The 20,626-nt window shown below is 43.2% G+C and overlaps 2 protein-coding genes across 4 annotated transcripts in view; one reads left to right on the top strand and one right to left on the bottom strand.

Annotated features, from left to right (window-relative positions):
- The window catches only part of EIF3A (eukaryotic translation initiation factor 3 subunit A), a 33,766-nt gene extending 26,668 nt beyond the window's left edge, over positions 1-7,098 (bottom strand). For both annotated transcript variants that reach the window (XM_086616289.1, XM_086616290.1), the window contains exons 1-3: positions 6,998-7,098; positions 2,967-3,157; positions 2,635-2,771 (exon numbers count right to left, since the gene is read on the bottom strand). In XM_086616289.1, coding sequence (XP_086472415.1) covers positions 2,635-2,771; positions 2,967-3,157; positions 6,998-7,046 — 377 coding nt within the window. In that variant the 5' untranslated portion in view covers positions 7,047-7,098. The remainder of the gene's footprint in view (positions 1-2,634; positions 2,772-2,966; positions 3,158-6,997) is intronic.
- Positions 7,099-10,228: 3,130 nt separating this feature from the next.
- DENND10 (DENN domain containing 10) lies at positions 10,229-19,039 on the top strand. 2 transcript variants are annotated; one of them, XM_086616426.1, is made up of 9 exons: positions 10,229-10,274; positions 10,885-11,081; positions 12,310-12,389; positions 13,870-14,018; positions 14,204-14,315; positions 14,665-14,765; positions 15,897-16,004; positions 16,588-16,682; positions 17,365-19,039. In XM_086616426.1, the coding sequence occupies exons 1-9, from the start codon at positions 10,229-10,231 to the stop codon at positions 17,539-17,541; spliced, it is 1,065 nt and encodes a 354-aa protein (XP_086472552.1). In that variant the 3' UTR covers positions 17,542-19,039. The 2 variants fall into 2 exon arrangements, with proteins under 2 accessions (XP_086472552.1, XP_086472553.1); XM_086616427.1 differs by lacking the exons at positions 10,229-10,274; positions 10,885-11,081; positions 13,870-14,018 and having other exon boundaries at positions 12,316-12,389.
- The last annotated feature ends 1,587 nt before the right edge of the window (positions 19,040-20,626 follow it).

Below are 20,626 nucleotides of genomic sequence, written 5' to 3'. Positions count from 1 at the left end.
CTGCCAGAGAGAGTTCACTTCTTGTTGACACATGACACAGAAGCAACGTGTGCCTTACGATCTGCAGACCTTGAAAACTAAAATACTCACATTAAAGTATCACGTCCTTTAAAAATTCTGACAAGAAAAAGATACTTTAAGATGTCAGAAGTGAGATACAATAATCTTGAATTTAGTGACTAGAGCTGCATTCCTTCATTCACAGAAACACAACATTGGAAAGGATTCCCAAGACACTGAGAGAAATTCAGTGCTACAGCCCACAGGATACCCTTCTGCTGAACCGTCCTCCCCAACATGACAAACTCCACAAGAATCACCTTCCCTAAGCCTTCATTTTCAAAATCCTTTCTGAATTATGCCTCTAATATAAACTCTCAACTCCTGTAACTCTCTTCTACTACACTGCCTCCAGTTCTAACTTACTTCCCTGCGCGCTAGTGCTACGTACAATATTAAAGATGACATTTCACCAGTGCCTTCTCCAACAGATCAGGCAGTGAATCCCGCAAAAAAGTATGAGCAATCTAGCAAACAGGACCTACAAAACACTAGGGAAACTGTGACTGTTCAAATAAAGAAGTGTGACTGAAAAGACGCATTTTCTAATTCTCAGTTTATATAAAAACAACAAGGAAAAGAGCGGCCAGTCAATCTCCAATGCCTAGCTATTAGCGGGATTCCTCTGTAAGGAAGACTATTTTCGGGCACTGGAAATGACACAAATAGCACTGCCATCCTGGAACAACTACTGAAGACAGGTCCGTAACCTTTTCATGTTTTGCAACCAATGAGTTCCCAACTTCTACCAGGAAGTCTTTAGTCAAATAAATCTACACCCTTCTGCTCCCTGTCTTTGCGAGTTTGATTTGACTACTGTAACTCTATTCCTCATAGTCGCCTACACAAGACAAAATGTCCTCTATTTTGATAATGTCTTCCAATTTTCTATCATCAGTAAACATGACTTTGACTAGAAGTTTCTGTGCCAAGATTTAACTGAAAGAATTCCCACTAACTTCACTCTCGCTTCATATCTCCTTTTGTCATTACATGCCATCAGTTTCTCACTGGGCAATGTCTTAGTCCCCTTCCAATTCAACTGCAACCATCCCTTCTGGTATGGTATCAACAGCTTTACTTTTTCCCAGGTTAGACCTCTGGCATTTCTTGAATCTAAAAAATTAAACTATGAACTAAAATTCCAACATAATCAGATGTCATCCACCCTTCCACAAGTCTGTGCTGAATTTTGTCTCATTTTTAACTTCATGTACTACTTCCTTCCTTCAAAACTCATACTAAAGCCCTGAATGACATTTTGATCAAGATACCAACACATCAGCAACTGTTCAGACCACTACTCAGTTCTACACATGAGATATGGTAATGAGAAAACACAGTTTGCTCAGGTGGGTGTCTGCAGAGCTTTAGTATCAAAATGTTTGTTGATATTTTTTAAAACTCTAGGATAGAAATTATGCTGTCACCCAACACAAAGAGAAAGCCGACTTTTCCGTTCACCTGAGACAGGGTAATGTCCATGCTCCAAAAACTTGCTTTTATTCCAGAATCAATATTCTTACAAAAATCAGTAGCAAAGCATTGCTTTAATCTTCAGACTACACCTAGGATGGCTAATCTCAGTCCACCTCCTTAGAATTTTAACAGTTTTTCCTGGAATTCTGCACTTACAACTGAAGATCTTTTTGTTATTTCTTTTCGTATCTTCTGCAAGTTTTAATTTGGTTTGACTTATGGAAATTTTACTTTATTTCCTACACTTTTTGATTTTTTTAAAGGATATGGACAGATGGTCTCTTCCAAATTCAGATGGAATGGTTTCCACAGAAGTCATCACATACAAAGCTGTACTATCAGAGTTAATATAAGCATTCTCTAAATCAACAGATTCATCTCAAGAAGATAAAAATGCAATCAGAGGTGCCCTCACTTTGCTTGACACAGATTAGGGAGCTCTCCCACAGACCGTTCTGACAACAGAACAGTGACTTCTCACAGAGCAGGAGAGTGGTTTCATCCTAACCTGGTACTACATGCTTAAGCAAGGTCTAAGTGAAGGTCTATACACAACCTAAAGCAGATTTGTTTATTGATCTTTTTTCCATTCCTTCTACGTTCTCCTTATCCATCCAGTTAATTATAACACTTTGAATTTACTTTTTATGCCCTTTCTTCTATTATCTCATCAGTTACCCAACCAAGCATAAAGTAATGTTATCTTTTGTACATGTAGTCAGAGAGACAGAAGGTAATCATCTACAGGAATTACATTGGCATAATACAATTAACAGAATTTATACATCAACTGATAATGAGCAGCTTTCAATAACACACTCTCCAACACCATTACAGATGCAGATCTGCGTGGACCCTAGAAAGCAGTGACCCAACTTACTTTCTTTACTCAGACTTAGGATTTTGTTCAATGCAAAATACCATTCCTGTTTTTTTTTTTTCCTACCTTTAGAACCTCTAGAACACCACTAGTATACCATTTCAAATGGAATTTCAAACCATCTTTTTATCTCAGTTCTCTGAATCGCCAATATCCTTTGTGAAAATAAGGATACTTTGCCGTGAAGTGCGACATTTTACAGAGAGGCTGCCTACCTTTCCGGAGTTTGAATGTTATCTAAGTCTTCTATGTCCAGTACCATCTGCTGGGATTCTTCCTTAGCTGCTTCTGTTTTTTCTTCAGCTAATTTTAAATACGCTCGAACAACATCCTCCAAAGATTTGATGTTCACCTACATCAAAGGCAGAAAAATCGGAAGATATTTCTACCCACAATAGGAAGCAAATATTTAAAACGTAAATGCTACAAAACCAGGAACATGTAAAAGGCAGATTAATTCTAACTCGAGACCAATCAGTTACTTTTCGATCTTACCGGCTGACATATACCATGCTTGCTACAAAAATAAAAAATCCAAAAGCCATACCTGCTGGCAAATATTCTTGTACTGGTACAGTCCTTCTTTTGCCAGATGACTCTTGCGGAGATCCACACAGAGTTCCAGGTACTTCAGCATAATCGGCTCGTGGATTTTCTGCCATGTTCGGTGTTTTTTACTTTTCATAACATCATAGAGAACATCAAGGGCAGGCTGCTTTTTGCCGACCTCAAGGAATTCTGAAAGTACAATCCAATTAGCAAAAGACTTGCAAACTAGAAGATACATTGGTTTTATGCTTAATACTGTAAACTTTTAGAATTCAATCAACTCTAACCAAAGCTCATTGACAGTTTGATCTAGCTGGCCATATCAAAAATGTGGGCAGACGCAACTGCAGTGGCAGTCCTTCAGTGACTTAGCTGGCATACAAACACAGACTTCTCTCTCCGTTAACATGAAAAGTTCAGGATAGCAGAGGTGTCTCCATCCATCAAGGCACGACTGAGCACTTCGTACACGTTAACATAAATATACACATCCAGTTTTAAAGCTAGTTTCACCAGCAAGGACAACAAACAAACACCACAAGGCTTGTAGTACAGTGCTTACCAACATCACTCAAACAGATGCAAACCATCCACTGAACCTGACTTAAAGTCCTGCCCTCAAGCCAAGAAAGAAAGAAACTTCACTCAGAAAAGTCGCTTGGATTTTTTTTTAAACTCAGAATGGTCTAGAGATTCAGTTTATATAACAGTTACACTGAAAGCTGCTACAGTCCAACTGAAGGCTCAGATGTTTTAAAACCAGCCTCGCTGCTGAAACCAGTGTCCCATTTATTCATTCCCTAAGCAGCTGCTGTTACTACCAGGATCTCTCGGCATCACAGCGACTCCCATCTATGAAAAACTGCGTGCTCTGCTCAGTACCAAACGCAGCAAATCATCCACTAGCAAATACCAAAGCAGCACTGCCAGCTACCAGCATACACGCAGGCCCTACACTAAACACACTCTCAACTGCAGAAAAGCAAGACAAAAGAACGCTGAGAATGGAAGTAAACAGATTTAAAAGATAGAGAAGTCAAGTACAGCTAAAAGGAAATGTGTGTATTCTTAAAGGCTGAGGGTTGGAGCCAGCACTCCCCATGAAGTACTCTGGAAATCACCACACTCCTAAAGAATAATGAGATAAAAGATTAAAGTAGGGGCCTGCTCAAGCTGCTCAGACATCAGACAGAGCTTCTAAGTTTTGGAATCTCAGAGTCGAAGTTAAACATGGCTAAATGACATATTTTGAAAGTAGCAGGGCTGTTTTAATTCAAGGACCACAACAGCACTTGGTCCAGGCTTAGTTTATGTAAACAATGAGCTTGTGAAAAACGAACAAGTTACTTTCTAGAAAAAACATAGCCTCACGTTTAAAGATAATTAAGGTTACAATGTGACAGTATTCAGCAGTATTTTTTTTTTAACTCAGGGAGAGAATTTTATTTAGGCTATTCTCCATCCCCAATTTACACTGTTATTCCATCTCAGTGCTGCTTTTGAGGCAACTACTGCTCAGCTTGACAATTTTTTTTTATGAAAAATAAACCTGAAAGGCAAGTTTAATCTTGCAATAATGCCAGGCCACTCCAAGCACAGCTCTAAGTGGTCCCAACCGGACAAAGAACAAAATTAATCCATAATGTTGTGAAACTTTTAATTAACTCTGGTCAAGCAAGTTCTTACCAGTCAGTAAGATAATTAAGGCTAATTGAATAGACAGTGCAGTAAAAGCAGATGCAAAGTGAAGATGAAGAATCAAATACAGCACACATCACCATGTCTTGCAGTAGAAACTCGAAGTTATGGAAACAAAGATTTCTAACAGGCAAAATGTAAAGCCTTAGCCCCTGAATAGCTGTCAGAACTACATTTCTTTTTTTTTTTTTTTTTCCTCCTGTTGTACCACTGAAAATGCTAAAAGGTATCCAAAACAGCAAGTGAAGCTCTGAGAGGACAAGAACTACCTGATACACATTGACAAATCATCTACTGCTAACCCAAAATCCCCAATTAAGCTCAATTTTCAATGTGAGAAAAGGTACATCATTACAGGTGACAAAGATGTCACGAGTTATCCAGTATCTCCAACAGAGAGCAACCCCAATACCTGCAATAATAAAATACTCCCAAAAGTTGCATTACATCCTTGACTACAAAGCAATCCCAGATACTAACAATAGCTAAGGGTTGGCTTTGACCTACATTTATCATTTATAAGGAAAAACAGCCTTTCTTACATATCTGTACATATTTAAAACCACTCAAGCTCTTATTTCTAAACATTTATGTATGTTGAGGCCACTGAGAACCTGAAGCATAAAGTGCTTCTCAATGCTCACTTAAGCCTTACATATAAAACGCAAACACTGAAACTCTGGAAACTGCACTGAATGTTCCAATTCCAAATGTCAGTTTAACATTAAACTGCCCCCTGTGAATAAAATCTGCCTCAAGTATGACTTCTCATCCTTTATTACACTTGGACACCGTGAGATTGAGCCCCTGCAGTCTGCAAGACCGATATTGCTTGTCATGTTTTCCATTCAGTCTACCAAGACCCAGGACTGCCAGCGTTTGTCTAGAGAACACTCCCTTCGGTTCCAATCCTTCAGTTCAGCTCTACTTCTTCAGTTTGTCAGAAATTAGTAAACTCGCAGCAGTGCAAGAGATGTGAATTTAAAGCTGCTCTTCAATAACAGGAAAGTAATGATAAAATGTCAGATTTAAACAGGTTAAGGTCAATATTCCAGTAATGTGACTTGCTCACCAAGTAAGTACAACTTACTCTGCCCAAGAATTCTGAAGCTTAATTAAAGTTTATTTACTATGGTATGTGCATTTGTTCCAGTAAAAGGACTGCTAAAATACAACTTCATTTTTGGAAGATGATTGAAGTTGATTTTATTTTTCATCTTTTTATTTTTGTGGGAATTATGTTTACAATGAAGTTTAGATTAGAAATCTTGAGGACGTGCACTGCTTTATTGCACATTTTCCTGTCAAAACACTAAGTACTTCAATTATTATAGTCCCCAGACTACACAGCTTCTTCAACTGTCATTTTGAGACCTATACATCATCTGTAATTTCTGGATGTCTTTCATCCAGCAATCAGCCCTGTGACAATGAAGGGTCTAAATGGCCTTGCTAAGTGCTTAAAATAGAATACTACAAAAAAAAAAAAAAAAAAAAGCGTCAAAGCCATATATTTAGCCTGAAAGAAGACAGCTGATAAATATAACCAGTCCGATTTTATATGTGGCAGTCACTGAGAGACAGCTACAGCACAGTCCTCCTCGGTTTCTACTCCAGGGGTAAACTCATGCGTCAGCTTGTGCGACGCTCCAGAAGTTTAATCATTTGCATTCTCACCAGAGCCACATGGAAGACGGGACCTAAATACGAAGCCCATAGGGAAGAACAGGTCCCCGGATCAGACCGGTTTTGCAGTCATCCCGGAGCAGCTGTGAGATCCGGGCTGGACACCTCACGCCAAGCCTCCGGCCAGCGAAGACCCCCCCCTTCCCGTCCCGGGCACGGCGGCGACTTCACCGCGGCTCCCGCGGGCGCAGGGCTGCAGGCCGAGGCGCCGCGGGGACCGGGCCGCGCCGCCCTCGGCACTACAGGCCCCCGGCTCCGCGGCTCCCCTTCGCCCAGAGCCTGCCCACCGCCTCCGCCCGCGGGCGGGCGGCCGGGGGCCCCACCGCGGAGGGGAGGCGGAGCCGGGCCGGGCCCGCTCCCCGCGGCCGCCCGAGCCTCGCCTCCGCCATGCGGCGCGGCTGCCGCCGGTAGGCCTCAGCCATTTCCTGGCGGCAAGGCGGCGCTCCGCCGCTCCCGGGCGGGCGACCTCTCCTCAGCGCCAAGGCGGCGCCGGCCGGGACCCCGCGCCGCGCCGAGGGGCCGGCAGAGGGGCTCTACGGGCGGGCGCGGCCCGGCCGGCGGGAGGGGAGCGGCGCGGCGCACGCTGCCCGCCACGGCGCGGCGAGCGGGAGGCGAAGCGGGGGCGGTGGGGCGGCCCGCACTGACCGTTCGCCCGCTTCAGGGCATTCTCGGGCCGCTGGAAGTACACCGGCATGATGGCGGCGGCCTCTCCTCACAGGGCGGCGGCGGCGGCGGCGCGCTCCGTGCTCCAGCCAGGCAGCCTGCGAGGCCGGAAAGGGAGGGCAGCCCGGCGCCCGCGCACGCTGACGGAAGCGGAAACCCCTCCCGGCGCGCGGGCGGGGCCGTTCGGCCATGGTGGGGCGGTGCGGGGAGTGCGGCCCCGCCGGGGCCGGGTCGGGCTCCGCGCCGTCGCGAGGAGGTCCCCCGGAGGGAACGTCCGCCCCCGGAGGCTAAGCCCGGAGCCCGTCGGAGCGGGAACCGCGATGGCTGACGGCCCGAGCCGCGGGGCGGGCGGTGAGCCCTCCGCCGAGAGCCGCGGCTCAGCTCAAGCGACGTCCTGTGCCGTGCCCGGCGTCCCGGCGGAGGCTCGGTCACGGAGCGGTTACCCCGTTAGGTTCGCCGCAGAGGCGGGGAACGGTCCCCGCGGGCTGTCCGGCGGCGGGTGCCGCCAGCCCCGCGTACCCGCCGGTGCGGGGCAGTGCCCGGCTCGATCAGGCGCTCGATGGCGGCGGCAGCCCTCCAGACCGGAGAGCCGGCTTGTGGAGCGCCGCCAAGCCGTTCGGCTAAGTTAGCCTCGAGCTTTTGGATTTACTAAATCTGATGCAAAAGAACATTTTGGCAAATAAGTCATCACGTAGGCTGAGCCTTTGCTCTTGACTTGTTCAGCCGGTTCAGAAATTGTACTTTGGGGCAGTTAAGAACTTGCAGAAAGGCCCTTCTGTGCACGCAGTCGTCATCAGCTGCAGGTTTCATTCTTAACCTGAAAAAAATCTCAGAAGTATTTCGGAGGAACTCAGCCGTTCCTCCCGAGTCCTAAGTGCAATAGTAACAGCGAGATCCGTACAACTGTGCACGTGATAACTACTAGTACCAGTGTTTATTTTTCAAAACCACTGATACGAAATTTCTGTTGGCAAATGGAGAGGCAATGGCAGCTGTATCAAAGCGTGTGAATTACACACAAAAGTCCTGTGACAGCAGCAACAAACGCGGTGGAACAGCAGCAAGTGAATGTGTGACTAATGGGATATTTTAGATGAGTAAACAGCGGAACAGTGCGTCCCCATGTGAGGCTTTGAACAGCGTGAGGTTTTTTTTCAGTCTTTCAGCAGAAATGTGCACCTCTGCAGCTAGATCATTGATGATGTTGTGACTGTAGGCATGACCCTCTGCAGACCTGGCTGTCTTGCGCTGGTTTCTTAGGTATATCTAAGTAGTATTTTCCAAAAATGTGTAGGTAGATGGAGAAGAAGTCTATTTACGATGACTAAAGACAAGGTGTTCTTGTCATTTGAATTTCTGTTCCTTTCTTTCTGTATACTTGTTCGGTTTCTTTTTGCATACTGTTCACGTAACCAAGTTGCATGGCTACCAGAAAGCTTCATAACCATTATGCAACACATTTAAAAAATCACTTTTAAGGTTGGTTTGTAATCACAGTTTATTGCTAAACAGGAAAATAGTTAAAACTAAGAAGGACACAGTCACTGTATGGAAGTTTTAGCACCATCAGCGTATCCCTTTTCATGCTTACTGCATGACCCTCCACTCTAGAGCAAGAGGAGGCCAGTGGGGAAGCAACTTTGCTTTTTCAGGCTCTCTTCACTTGGGAGTTTCTTCATGTCCGTGTGTCTGTGGTCTCTCTTTGACATCCGGTGACTGGTGGTGTACACCGTGTTCTCCGTCAAAGCACACTCTTGACTTGCACGACGGTGTTTGGATACGGCCTGCGTTCTGAACTGTCTCTGGCAGCCCAGATGTTTGTTTCAAACCACGGTCACGCATTCAGCAGAGTCTTCATTAAGCTATTTATAGTGCTGAACAAGTCCTTTTCTTGTCTTCATAAAATTAATTTAAAATTCTCGGATGAGTACCAGAGACACCGCCCAGGTCTGGATGGCAGCTTCCCAGCATCCGCAGGCTGCCTGTGCCCGTGTCGCTGGAGCCAGCGCGTATCCTACAGCCTTGCAGCCTTCTCTGGGGGGCATCTGCGCTCTGGCAGCGGACCCCAGGTGTGCTGCCTGGTGTTTGCTCCTGGTTTATAGCTGCATTTGCTATTTGGGAGCCCACTCTGCTTTTTTGAATCTCTCTGAAGTTCCTGAAAGCCTTCCAGGCTTGAATCAGACCATTTTGTATTGGGAGCAGCTTTTATGGTCTGACTCATGATGTCTCTTTCTACACGGCAGCTGGGTGTATTAAACGTGCGTGCTTTAACTTTACAACTGTATGAAAATCACACGACGCGCTGCCCTTTGGCACGTTACCTGGCCAGGCGTCATCCTTGATGGGCTTGACCTCTCTCCCAGGACTGCACATTTTCCTTAGCAGCTTCTGATGCTCCTGCTGTTTTCCCAGGTATTTTAGAAGTTTCTTCCTTCTAATCCATTTCTTCTTCCTAATCAGTGGTTGCTCTGTGCTGTTAGTGGAGTTTGCACACTGTGGCTCCCAAATGTGATACTTGGGTACCATTGTTCATCCAAGCTTGGAAATGAGATCTTTTGATTCTCAAACTTGTTGATTGATGGAGTTATTTCAGAATAGCTGTTGGAATATTCCTCACCTTACTCAGGCCGCCTTTGAGGCACAAACCAGCCTTTACCCATGCTCTGTAGAAGCACGGGGGAGGGCTGTATTTTGGACTTTGTATAGGGGTACAGCTTCTGGCCGTGACTGCAGGAGGCAGTTGCCAGCAGGGCCACCACCTGCTTTTGTGTAACTTTCATGTACATCCTGCCCTGTGACTGACAAAGCGAGATAATGCACGCAATGAAAAAAGATTGATTTTTTCAAAAGTGGGTTTTTTTTTTTTCCCCAGTTACTGCTGGAAAACAGGCTGGCAGGTACCCGAGAGGGTGTGGGGGAGAAGGGAGGCAGCTGCCGGCACCGCCACCACGCCTGACAGGGGTAGCAGGGAGAGCGCTGAGTAAATGGCGGCCGCGGCAGCGGGCGGGGAGCGGGACGGCCTGGTGGGCGGGGCTTGAGGCGGGGGCGGGGCTTGCGGCGGGCAGAGGGGCGGCCGGGGGGCGGGGCTTGCGGCGGGCAGCGGGGCGGCCCGGGGGCGGGGCTTGCGGCGGGGGCGGGGCTTGCGGCGGGGGCGGGGCTTGCGGCGGGGGCGGGGCTTGCGGCAGGCGGAAGGCGGCGGGGCGGGGTGGGAAGATGGCAGAGCCGGAGGCGCAGCTGCTGCTGTCCGTGGGGTTGATCGGTGAGGGCCCTCCCGGCCCTGGGGAAGGGCTGGGGCGCGGGGAGCTGCTGGGAGGGCCGGGTGGGGGCTCGGGGCCGGCGGGGAGGTGCCGGTTACCGGTGCCCCGCCGAGCTGCGGCCGCAGGGCCTGTCCCGAACGGGCGCTTGTCAGCCTGCGGTTGTGGCAAGGGGTGCCCGATCGCCGAGGCCAGCGTCTCGGTCTGCCTGTTGCAGAGCTAAACCGTGCACTGGTCGGCCACAGAGTCTTAAATTCGCGGCTTCTGGGGTTTCTGTTGTGAAATGAGGAATAGGAAATGCAGGGAAAATCATAAATAAGCTGTTCTGGGTGCCCATTGGTCAGTATCTTGCTCCTGTGAATGTATATTCAAACTACTGGTGCTTTTTTGACCTCATGGAGCGGGTCAAGAGTGGATATTTATTAACATTTAAAGAAATTAAACCTGTAGCACAAGTGCTGCTGTTCAGCTTAAGCTGTAGCAGCAGAACTGGATGTCCAGGGTTAGGGTAAAGTGGAATTTTAATCTGATTCCAGGAAACAAACCTGATTAACCCATCAATTTACTTCCTTGCTGCTGTTTGGCATTCTCACAGTGAACATCTTTCCACCGTAGAAAAAGACACCAACGGAGATGCTTTGTGGGTTTGGTGTTATCCGTCCGTAACAGCTGAACTGAGGAGTCTGTTGCTGCGAAAGTGCTGCCTCACAGATGAAAATAAATTGCTTCATACGTTTGTATTTGGCCAATATAAAAGGTCGTGGTTCTACATCGCAACCGTGGAAGTTCAAGATTCTCAAGCCTTGAATAAGGTAGGACTTGACGCACTGTTTTTTTTGATAGAATGGAGGGAAGACTTCTGCAGAGCTTCCTCTGGCAGTTTGAGCAGTGCTTTCCCACTGTGTGCTGTGAGGAGCGGAAGGGATTCGAGATTTGCGTGCTCATAGATGCAGCTCTTACCCAGCTGTCTAACCAGTCCACACGTTTCGTTTTTCACCAAGACATAGATTGGATGGAATTGCAGAGGGATGGAGATACTCATTGCCTAATTTACGTTCTTTGTATTGAAATGGAAAGGCTGTTTCATGCCATTATTTCTAGTTACTTTGTATATCAAGTTCAGCAATTTTTTTATCTTTTTTTTTGAGGGGGAGGGTGTCAAAAAGCTGTACAAAAGGTCTTTCATAGTGTCTAAAATCTTGTTTGTATAGAACTCAATGCTTTTTTTGTCCAAAGGGTTGAGTTATATGTGTACTTTCTTTTCTGTTGCATTGAAAACTGGAAGACTGCAAATATGCTTGTATCTTCTATAGTTTCCCTGTTATGAAGATCGTTACATTGTCTGTTAAGTTTACTCAATTTTCATATTTCATGCTATATTGTTAAGCAGAAAGATAATCTGGTAATTTTGCATGCCCACAGGAGAATGTTGCTTGCCTTTCCTAACTCCAAGCTTACATCTCTTATGCACCTTAAGGGTGTAAATAAAATAAAATAACATGTTCCAGTGCTGTATCTGACAGTGGCAGTGGAAGATGCTATTTAAGGAGGACACGTGAGCCTGGTCATTGTCTGCAGACTTTTAGCCTCATGCTGTCCCAGCCCACAATCATTTGATTAAGGGAGTTAAAGGGTATTTCTGTTTGTGGGCCAGCTATCTGTGAGGTTTTTTCCGGTCTCTTTCTAAATATGTTGATGCTGCCTGCCTCCACAGCGTCCTTTGGCAACAAATTCTGGAAGTTTCCTACCTGCTGTGCGGACAAAATAATCTTGTGAGATTAAAGGAAAGCAACTCTATTATAGAGTAGATTAAGCAAAAAATAGCATATACTGGAGCTGACTCAGTGAAAATGAGTCACATCAGAAATCCATTAACCAAGCCTTTTCTGCAGTGACTTGGATCTGCTGCTACCACTCACTTCTTTCTTAACTGGAACACCTTGTCAGAGTACTGCCATAAGTTTCAATAATGTGAAAAAGGCTGTTCCTACGGTGTAAGTAAATAGTCTCTGTATTTTTGTATGCTTGTGTCTTGCCCAGGTGACCCACTTCTCCATTGTTCTGATGGCCAAAGACTTCAACCCAGAGAAATATGCAGCCTTCACTAGGATACTGTGTAGGTCTGTATAAAAGCTGTTTTGAGGTACTGCTGTGTGCATGTTTTGATCTTGCCAAGGCAAAAGATTACATTTCATTGTGTTGTATTTGCATTCAGTCTAACAATCTGCTGGAAACTCAGTTCTACAAAGTGAATCAGATTATGTAAATCCTTGATTTGAGCTTCTTATTTTGAGTTCATGCAATAAGTGTTGTGTGGATATCAGGTGCCCAGTAGGTTTTAACTTATCTTCTCTAGACACACCACCACTATGCCTTGCATGCTGTTTTTCTCTTTCATGTTTTTTAAAAATATAAACATTTGTGAAGAGGTCAGTGTTCTGTAGTCAAAGGTCACTATGTTTACAGTGGACGGCTTGTATCCCTCCACACCACCTCTACTACAGATGCTTCCTGCAGCTCCTTTGAACTAGGTACAGCACCCAGGGCCTTTTTTGGTTTTTCTCTAGGAAAATGAGGGCCCTCTGCCTCTCCGAGTCTGTGGCTCTGTCTTCTCCCTTCCAACCAAACTGCCATCTTCTCCTTCTCTTGTCCATTTACTCACTTTCCTCTATGTCCCCTTTCTCCCTCCGTGTCTGTCTTTGATTTTTCTTTAGTTCCTAAATCAGTTGGGTCATGGTTCTTGATACCTGAGATTTTGCAGCTAGTTGGATGCAATTGTGAGGTTATTGTATCACAGACTTGGAAATGTCATCAGGCTTACCAGTTCTGTGAGGTATTGAAAAACTGAGATTGTTCTTTTTCATGGATACATGAAATCCTTAAGTTGGCTGTGGATCACATTAAGGCTGGTTTATAAAGTAATACTTCTTCTCAAATCCAGGAAAGATCTCTCTAAACATGATAATTGAGTTTCAAATGTGACATAGCTTTGTACTATTGCTAATGGGGAAAACAGGTAGGTGAGAGCTTCAGCACTACTCCTGAAGTACCTTAATAAGTAAACCTGTAAAATAGGTTATGATGTCTCTCTGCTCTCTGGAAGACAGCTGAAAGTGCCATGGATCTTGTTGTTGTTTTTTTTTTAATGAGTATGAAGGACATATGATTGTGTTTTTCTTTCATCATGTAATAAAGAGTACAGAAGAATGCCTAATGATACTTGGATAATAAATGAAAAACTAGTAACGTGGTCTGCATGTAATAGCAGGAGTTACTGTAGTAGTTGCTTTTTCGTAAAGCAAAGAATCCTTAGTCTGGACGCCTGCTTACACCTTTGTACTATGTTTCTGTGTTGGTAAATGTTGATCCTGTTGTAAAATACTCCAATAAAAATACAAGGTAGCTTTTCATCCTAGAAGACGGACAACGTTTTTGTGTGCATATTGAAAGACTTCTAGTTTGGTATTTAAAACCTCAACCAAGTGTCCAAAATGAGAATTCTTGTCAATAATATTACTATTTGTGATAGTGATTTTTTTTTTTCATGTATCTACTGGTACTGATTGCAGCCAAAATACCAAACTCTTTCTTTTGACACAGAATCTACTTGAAGCATGGAAGTCCGGTTAAAATGATGGAGAGTTACATTGCAGTCCTGACGAAGGGGATCTGCCAAAGCGAAGAAAACGGATCTTTCCTCAGCAAAGATTTTGATGCTCGAAAGGCTTACCTTGCTGGTTCCATCAAAGGTTAGTACCATATGTGTCTATTCTGATTTCTTTTGTGCAATACAAAATACAATCCAGTTTTCGTGCGTACTTTGACTAAATAGTGTTAACAGAGTTGTCTGTGTTGTTGTTACTGAGCTTCTTCAAAAAGCAAAGGATCATATCATGTATATCTTCTATAAAATAAATCCCTCCTTCTTTTCCAGATGTAGTATCTCAGTTTGGAATGGAAACAGTTATCTTGTATACAGCACTGATGTTAAAGAAGAGAATTGTAGTGTACCATCCTAGAATAGAAGCTGTCCAGGAGTTTACCAGGTACTTTGTCAATCCCTACCTCCCCACCCACCCCTAAAAGTCTAACAAGTCTTGAACCTTCATTGAGAGAAATGTCCATATTTTAGGGGAAAAAAATATCTTTATTAAACTTACTGAAATCCTGCTGAGTACCTCTTAAGGCTTTAGCCATGTGTCCATCAACTCAGAAAAATTTAACTGTAGAATGAGTGATAACTCTGCTTGCATTGATAGAAATCTCTGTAGTTCATGTGTACGCATAGCAAATGAGACCTAGTCATTTTCTTATGACATGCGTTTCATATTGTGAAACTTTACGTAGCATAGGAAGAAACCTGCTGTATGTCAAGTACTGATCTCATTTCCCTAGGACTTTGCCTGCTTTAGTGTGGCATCGGCAAGACTGGTCAATTCTTCATTCCTATGTACATCTAAATGAGGAGGAAGTGGAAGCCTTAAAAGCCTGCACAGGTAGTGATATCTTATTAATCAAAACTGAAATTAGATTTTGTTTGTTTTTATTCCTGCAATGTCTTGCAGCAGTGCTCTTTGAGGAAAAAATGGTTATTTTGCTGTCAGTGCTATTGTTCAAAGTCAAACCACATCGTTTCCTTTAGGAAAAGCACATCAGCTAAACAAGTGTGTTAGTTGATCTGGTGTTTCTGGGTGGATCTACATCAGTCTGCCCCTAACTGCAGATGCAAAGCAGCTTTGAGACTTTTTTGATGTTGTGATCAGAGGGATTGAAAGTCTTACTGTTGTACAGCTCACTTAAGATTAGCTGCTTGTTTTCCAACTTCTACATACAGCTAGTAACTTCATTTTTAGGATTTGTTTGTTTGTTTTCAGTTCCTGACTCTGAGGTTCTGGATTTTTATTCTGACTGCAGCCAGTGAAGTGTCTGGCTCCTAAACACAGGTGGACTTTACCAGCTGTGTAGGAGTTTGTGACACATTGCTCTGTGTCTGTATTAACACATAATCCAGGCAGAGGCCCTTGGTTTATGCAGAGTTTAGCACGACACATCATGTGGGACTTAGGAGGCATCTCTCGTAAGAGCAGGCAGACCTACTCATCTTCAGTATTTCTACTGCGTTACCGACAGTGCTTGTTTCAGCTCACTAAATGTCTTCCACAGAGAAAAGCTGCTGTGAGTTTGCTCACCAGGCATGCTACAAAGTCTACTGGTTTTATTCCTCTGTTCCAGTCTAACACTGACAGTGACGAGGGGCTCCTGAGTGGAGAGTCTTTTGAAGAGGAGGTTCAGTGGTTTTTCATTTGCAGACGAATAATTTTAGTAGCAAGGTAGAGAGAGACTTTGGAATTTCAAAACTGATAACCCTTTTGGTATTGCGTGTTGTGTTAGGGATTCGTCCATGGTCAGGGAAATTTTAGAAGCTGATTTTTAAGCTTATCAGAAGTGAAGCATTCTTCTGGAAGCACTCAGCAAATGGCTGATAATGTCAAGAGAGCAACCTCTTCGATCCAATGAGTATTGGGTCAAATAATCTTAGAACAGACTTTAGGACTGTGATTTTCCAGAATATCTTGGGTTTGTTTTGTTTATGAAGATCTTAATCTTGCCGAAATTCTGCTCTTCAGGTTACATTGCGGGATTTACAGATTCTGAAGTGAACAGCAGACCAGACCTCTACGATGTGTATGTGAATTTGGCAGATAGTGAGATCACTGTTTCCCCTGTAGTAAAAGGTTGGTTGCTTTCTACATTTTGGAATTAGGGGCTGTCTATTCCAGACTTGATAGTAACTGCTGATATAATCTTGATCATTCTTCCATACTGGTTCTGAAAAGCCAAATGTAAGCTTCTTTCTTTCATTTTATTGAGACCGTGGAAGACTGGTGAAACTTGGAATTTGAAAGATATACTTCATCTTCCCAGAAACATACAATTGAGAAATAAACATCTATGTTAGATGATTACATGGAAGAGACATTCATCTGAGGGTTGCTGAATGCCGAGACATCACACGAGTCTTTAGAAAAAGATTAAAAGATTAAATACTTGGAGATTGGGGACTATTTGAAAGGAAAGCTTGTATGTTGCTTGTCATCTTGCTGTTCCTTGTCATCTGCTTAGGGCTCCTTTAGAGGTAGACAGTTGGCCTGTGCTGCCGTGGCAGTTGATACGTCAGGTTGCTGTCTTTGCCGATAGATTTCCAATGGCAGTCACGCAGAGGACTTCTTGTTTTGGCTTGTTATTTGTGTGCGTTGCTAGATATCACAGGAACGGTCATTTTATGTGAATGTGTGCTTTTTTTTTTTCCTTATGCAGAGGCAATGACAATGGGAAAACTTCACAAAGAAATTGGACAGCTAATTGTTCAATCTGCAGAAGATCCAGATAAATCAGACAGCCAAGTCATTAAGGTTAATATTTTATTTTTATTTTTAAATCTAGTTAAATTACTTCTAGATATTGATGGAAGGAGGGGAGTAGGAGGAAGATTGTCTCTGGGAATAAGTTGATCTCTTGTACTCTCTGCCTTTTTAAAAATGAGCATTTTTGTTCTTCATACAGGTTTTTAAGGATGACATACTTGGTTTATATTATCTGTTGGGTAACTACATTGCTGAGGAAACTTCAGAAATTGTATTGATTACTTCCAGTAAAATTAGTTTCTCAACAAAGCATGTATTTCGCTCTATAGCTTGTCAATAGTATTGTCAATACCTTTGAAAAAGTCCTACTGAGATATGGCTTCTCGGCTGTAAAGCCTGTTTTTTATGATGCTTTTTTCACTTCTTCCCCATTCTAATAGTTTATTACACATTTCATAACTGAGTGATTTAGTGAAAAGAGCTCAGTTAGGCCAGCAAGCGGAGCCTGTGGAATGGCTGTGCTCCCTTTATTCAACATTGCACAAGAGCAGGCTGAGGAGCTGTTAAAAGTTTGCCTTAATATAAATGGGGTCTTTAATTAAAATGAATGATTTGTTTATCATTATTTTCTTTTTATTTTTTATTGACTTTTTTTTTAAATAAGTGTGTGTTAAAACATTATAATAGCTAGTACTATATTCATGGTGCTTGTTTTTTTTTGTTTTTTAAGGACATTTCTCTGAAGACAAAAGAAATCTTGGCTACTTTAGCCTCTCTTACTGAAGTTTCCGATGGCAACGAAAAACCAACCCTTAACTCTGAGGCCCTGAAACAAAAGCGATTTCCACCAGCGACAGAAAACTTTCTTTTTCATTTAGCAGCTGCTGAACAAATGCTCAAAATCTGATTTTGATGCACTGCAGTGTAATGGACCAATTCAAAAATACTGTCTTTGTCATGCAGATAGGAATACCTGATATTTTATATGGAGAAAATTAAAGGTATAAGAGCGAATGTCATATTTACCATGATATAATGCAGAATATTGGAGCTTGTCCTGGAGCATATGGAGGCATATTTGGGAACATTCCTGGTGTCATTATTTTCCCCAGCTATAACTTTGTATATGTGACTCCTGTATTTCATGTCACAATGTAGGTGCATATACAAGTAGCCTGTGCCTGTGTGTCCAGGCTGTGCCAGACATGATTATAGTGGCCATTTGTCCTGCAGGTTCCAGATGTCAGACAGCTCTGTTCTTACTCTGACTTGTCTTCCTGGGCTCTGGAACACAGGCTGCAGCACGTGTGCTGTAAAACCAATGCAGTTTGGCGTGCTAGTCTCCACATAGGGATATGCTGAAAATGCAGTTGGTCTGAGTGCTTATTCAGGGCTTCCAGGTGTGTCAGCCTGTCAGGTGCTGCTCTTGCTCTGGACTGCCTAATACCTGGAAATCCCAAATAGATGGAAAAGTTCTCTTCTACTTGAAAGTGTCTAGGTGTAAAAAAGGATGTCTGGGAAAATCTGATGTGGTAGCCTCACTATGTAAAGGAAGAGGTATTTTAAAGCTCAAGTGAGAGCTGAGCACCTCTTTTGGACTCTTGCCTTAGAGGTTTCCCTCCTTTCACTTCATGCCATGTGTCTCATGGAAGGAAGAGAAGACAAGATTACTATACTTAAGATGGGTCTTCCTGGGTGGGGGGGTCACAGACAAGTGCTGCTTTACAGCTGGAGTCATTTAAGAAGTTGTTACGTTTTATTTTTTCTGAGAAGTTACCTGGCCGTTCATTTCTGATTCATTTGATAGAAAATCAGAGGAGTTAAAGCCTAATGGACTAGAAACGTTCAAATGGCCAAGTACCACAGGTAGAGCACCAACCTCTTAAACCGCTTGAGCTGTAACACGGGTACTCTCTGATGGTGCTCTGTGTAGGCTAAATGTAGATGGCAACTTTTGAAGTAATAGTGAAAACTGGCAAATAGTTAGAGAAAATTAAAACTTGCCTACTTGTTTCATTGCATAGCCATAACTCGAGAGATAATTTTTTTTTTCCATTGAGCAGCCTGAAACTAACTGCTTTGTAATCTTCTGAGAAGAACTTAGATTCTTTGTAGGGAAATACTCTGAGCCAAACAATCTCTATTTCTTCAGAAGCGTCCACCACAAATCAGTCGATTCTGCAGTAGCACTTTGTTATAAGAAAATATAACCTTTTTCCTGGCCTTTGTACAGATAGGCTGTAGCATGTGGTTTTACATAGAGATTTTATACTTGTAATTAAAACTTTAGTAATCAATATTTATATTGTTAAATAATTGGATGTTTGCTATTCTGAAACTGGTAGAGCTCAGCAGTAACTATGTGCAAGCAATATTGGTTTGAAAAAGGATTGTCCTTTTGCTATGTATAATACATTAAGGAAATCTATTTTAGAATGTGGAGAAGGAATGTGGCATCTGTGTGTAAAATGGCTAGTTATTACAGTCAGTAAGTGGCAGCACTTCAGAATAATCCCCTATTTTCAGGGGTGTAAAATTCTACTTTAAACACTTCACGGTTTAAATTCTGAACACAGAAGAGTGTGCTTTTTTTTTAACTTTTGAGAAAAATACTGCAATTGCCTTTGTTTACCTGTAAGTGCTCTGCAGCTTTTTTCCCCCACATGCCCATTAATGTTTTTTTTCTTCATGGTTCTTAAGTATTGCTGCTTCTGTTTTGGGACTTTTACAACAGTCAGAATAGCAGAACTGCAAAATTATGCTGAAAATTCCATTTAGGACCTACTTCAAAATCCACTGAAACTGAAGTCTTTCACCAAGAAAAACCTGAACATGCTTTCAGTCAACTGTCTTAACACCATATTGCAACTGACACATAGTTCCTTATTAACAAGAAGCCTTAAGGTACATCGTTAAGGTAGTATGGGTGTTAGACAATCACAAAAAGCAGAGAAGCTAAGTTACAAACTAAATATTGAATGCTTATTTTGCTTCTGTTTTGGAAACTTCTAGATTGAAAATCTCAGTGTTGTGTTAGATCTTGTATTCTGATGTTTGTGCGAAACAAATTAAATATTATTTTGCACTTAAGGAACTGGATTCATAGCATCCTTATGCCTATTAAAAAAAAATCCTCAACAGTCTACCCTTTAATTTATGTAAATTTATTCTTGAATAGTTGTGACTGCTGAGTCACAGGCCTTAGCTCTTGGTTTTGCAATACTGGGATTAAGCTACAGCCTGATGCTTAGGTTGGAATTGTGCTACCACATGTTCAAACAGTTTTGTCATCTGTGCTGACTTCTCTACTGAGAAGTACTGGCTTCCCTCAGCTCCAGTACTTTCAAAGGATTGTCCTAACGTGCTTGAATTTTCTTAATGGCTTTTGACACTTTCCTCTCAAAAAGGTTTAGAATAAAATAGAAAAGTCTGGAAGGTCAGGACAGAGAAAGATTTCTGCTTACTTCTCACTTCCCTTTCCCCGGGGTGCATGCGAACAGACAGTTTGCGTGTGCCGTTGCTGGTTTTGCAAAGTCAGATGACATCTTTTCTTCTTCCTCACAGAAGCAAAGACAGTGTAACATGAAATTTTCATTCCTGTTTTCTCATCTTGCTGCCTTTCTGTTCTTGGATAAATACGAAATGATGAACGACGGTTCCTGTCTACCTGCCAAGAGGCATCCCTCCAAAAGGCAGGCAGCATGTAGAACAATTGAAAGCTTTGAATTCGACTGAGAATTGTAGCACTGCTCTTCCCTCACGTGAGCAAAGGTACTGCCCAGAGCTCTGACTCGCACGTTGCCCACGTGAACCGATTAGTGGGACGGCTGTAGCGAAACATCTGCTCTACGTTTGCAGAAAGGGGAAGTGGATGGTGAAGAAAGCAAAGGCTTGCAAAGGGGAGAGGGATAAATAGTCAAGCCCTTGTGCATAATTTTGCTGAGTAAATTGGACTAGTCCCTTGAGGCCAGCTGTGTGTTGTTTCTGATGCT

Source organism: Tauraco erythrolophus, chromosome 9, assembly GCF_009769465.1.
Source record: "Tauraco erythrolophus isolate bTauEry1 chromosome 9, bTauEry1.pri, whole genome shotgun sequence".
Lineage (NCBI taxonomy): Eukaryota > Metazoa > Chordata > Aves > Musophagiformes > Musophagidae > Tauraco > Tauraco erythrolophus.
The sequence above is the reverse complement of the archived record's forward strand: the minus strand, read 5'-3'. Positions and strand labels throughout refer to the sequence as shown.

What these genes read in the sequence shown, in the direction of transcription:
- DENND10 (XM_086616426.1), top strand. Translation starts at nt 10,229, where the DNA reads ATGGCAGAGCCGGAGGCGCAGCTGCTGCTGTCCGTGGGGTTGATCG. An exon ending in GCTGTCCGTGGGGTTGATCG is followed by an intron (nt 10,275 to 10,884) that starts GTGAGGGCCCTC and finishes TTTCCACCGTAG; the next exon opens with AAAAAGACACCAACGGAGAT. An exon ending in TGTTTCCCCTGTAGTAAAAG is followed by an intron (nt 16,005 to 16,587) that starts GTTGGTTGCTTT and finishes TTCCTTATGCAG; the next exon opens with AGGCAATGACAATGGGAAAA.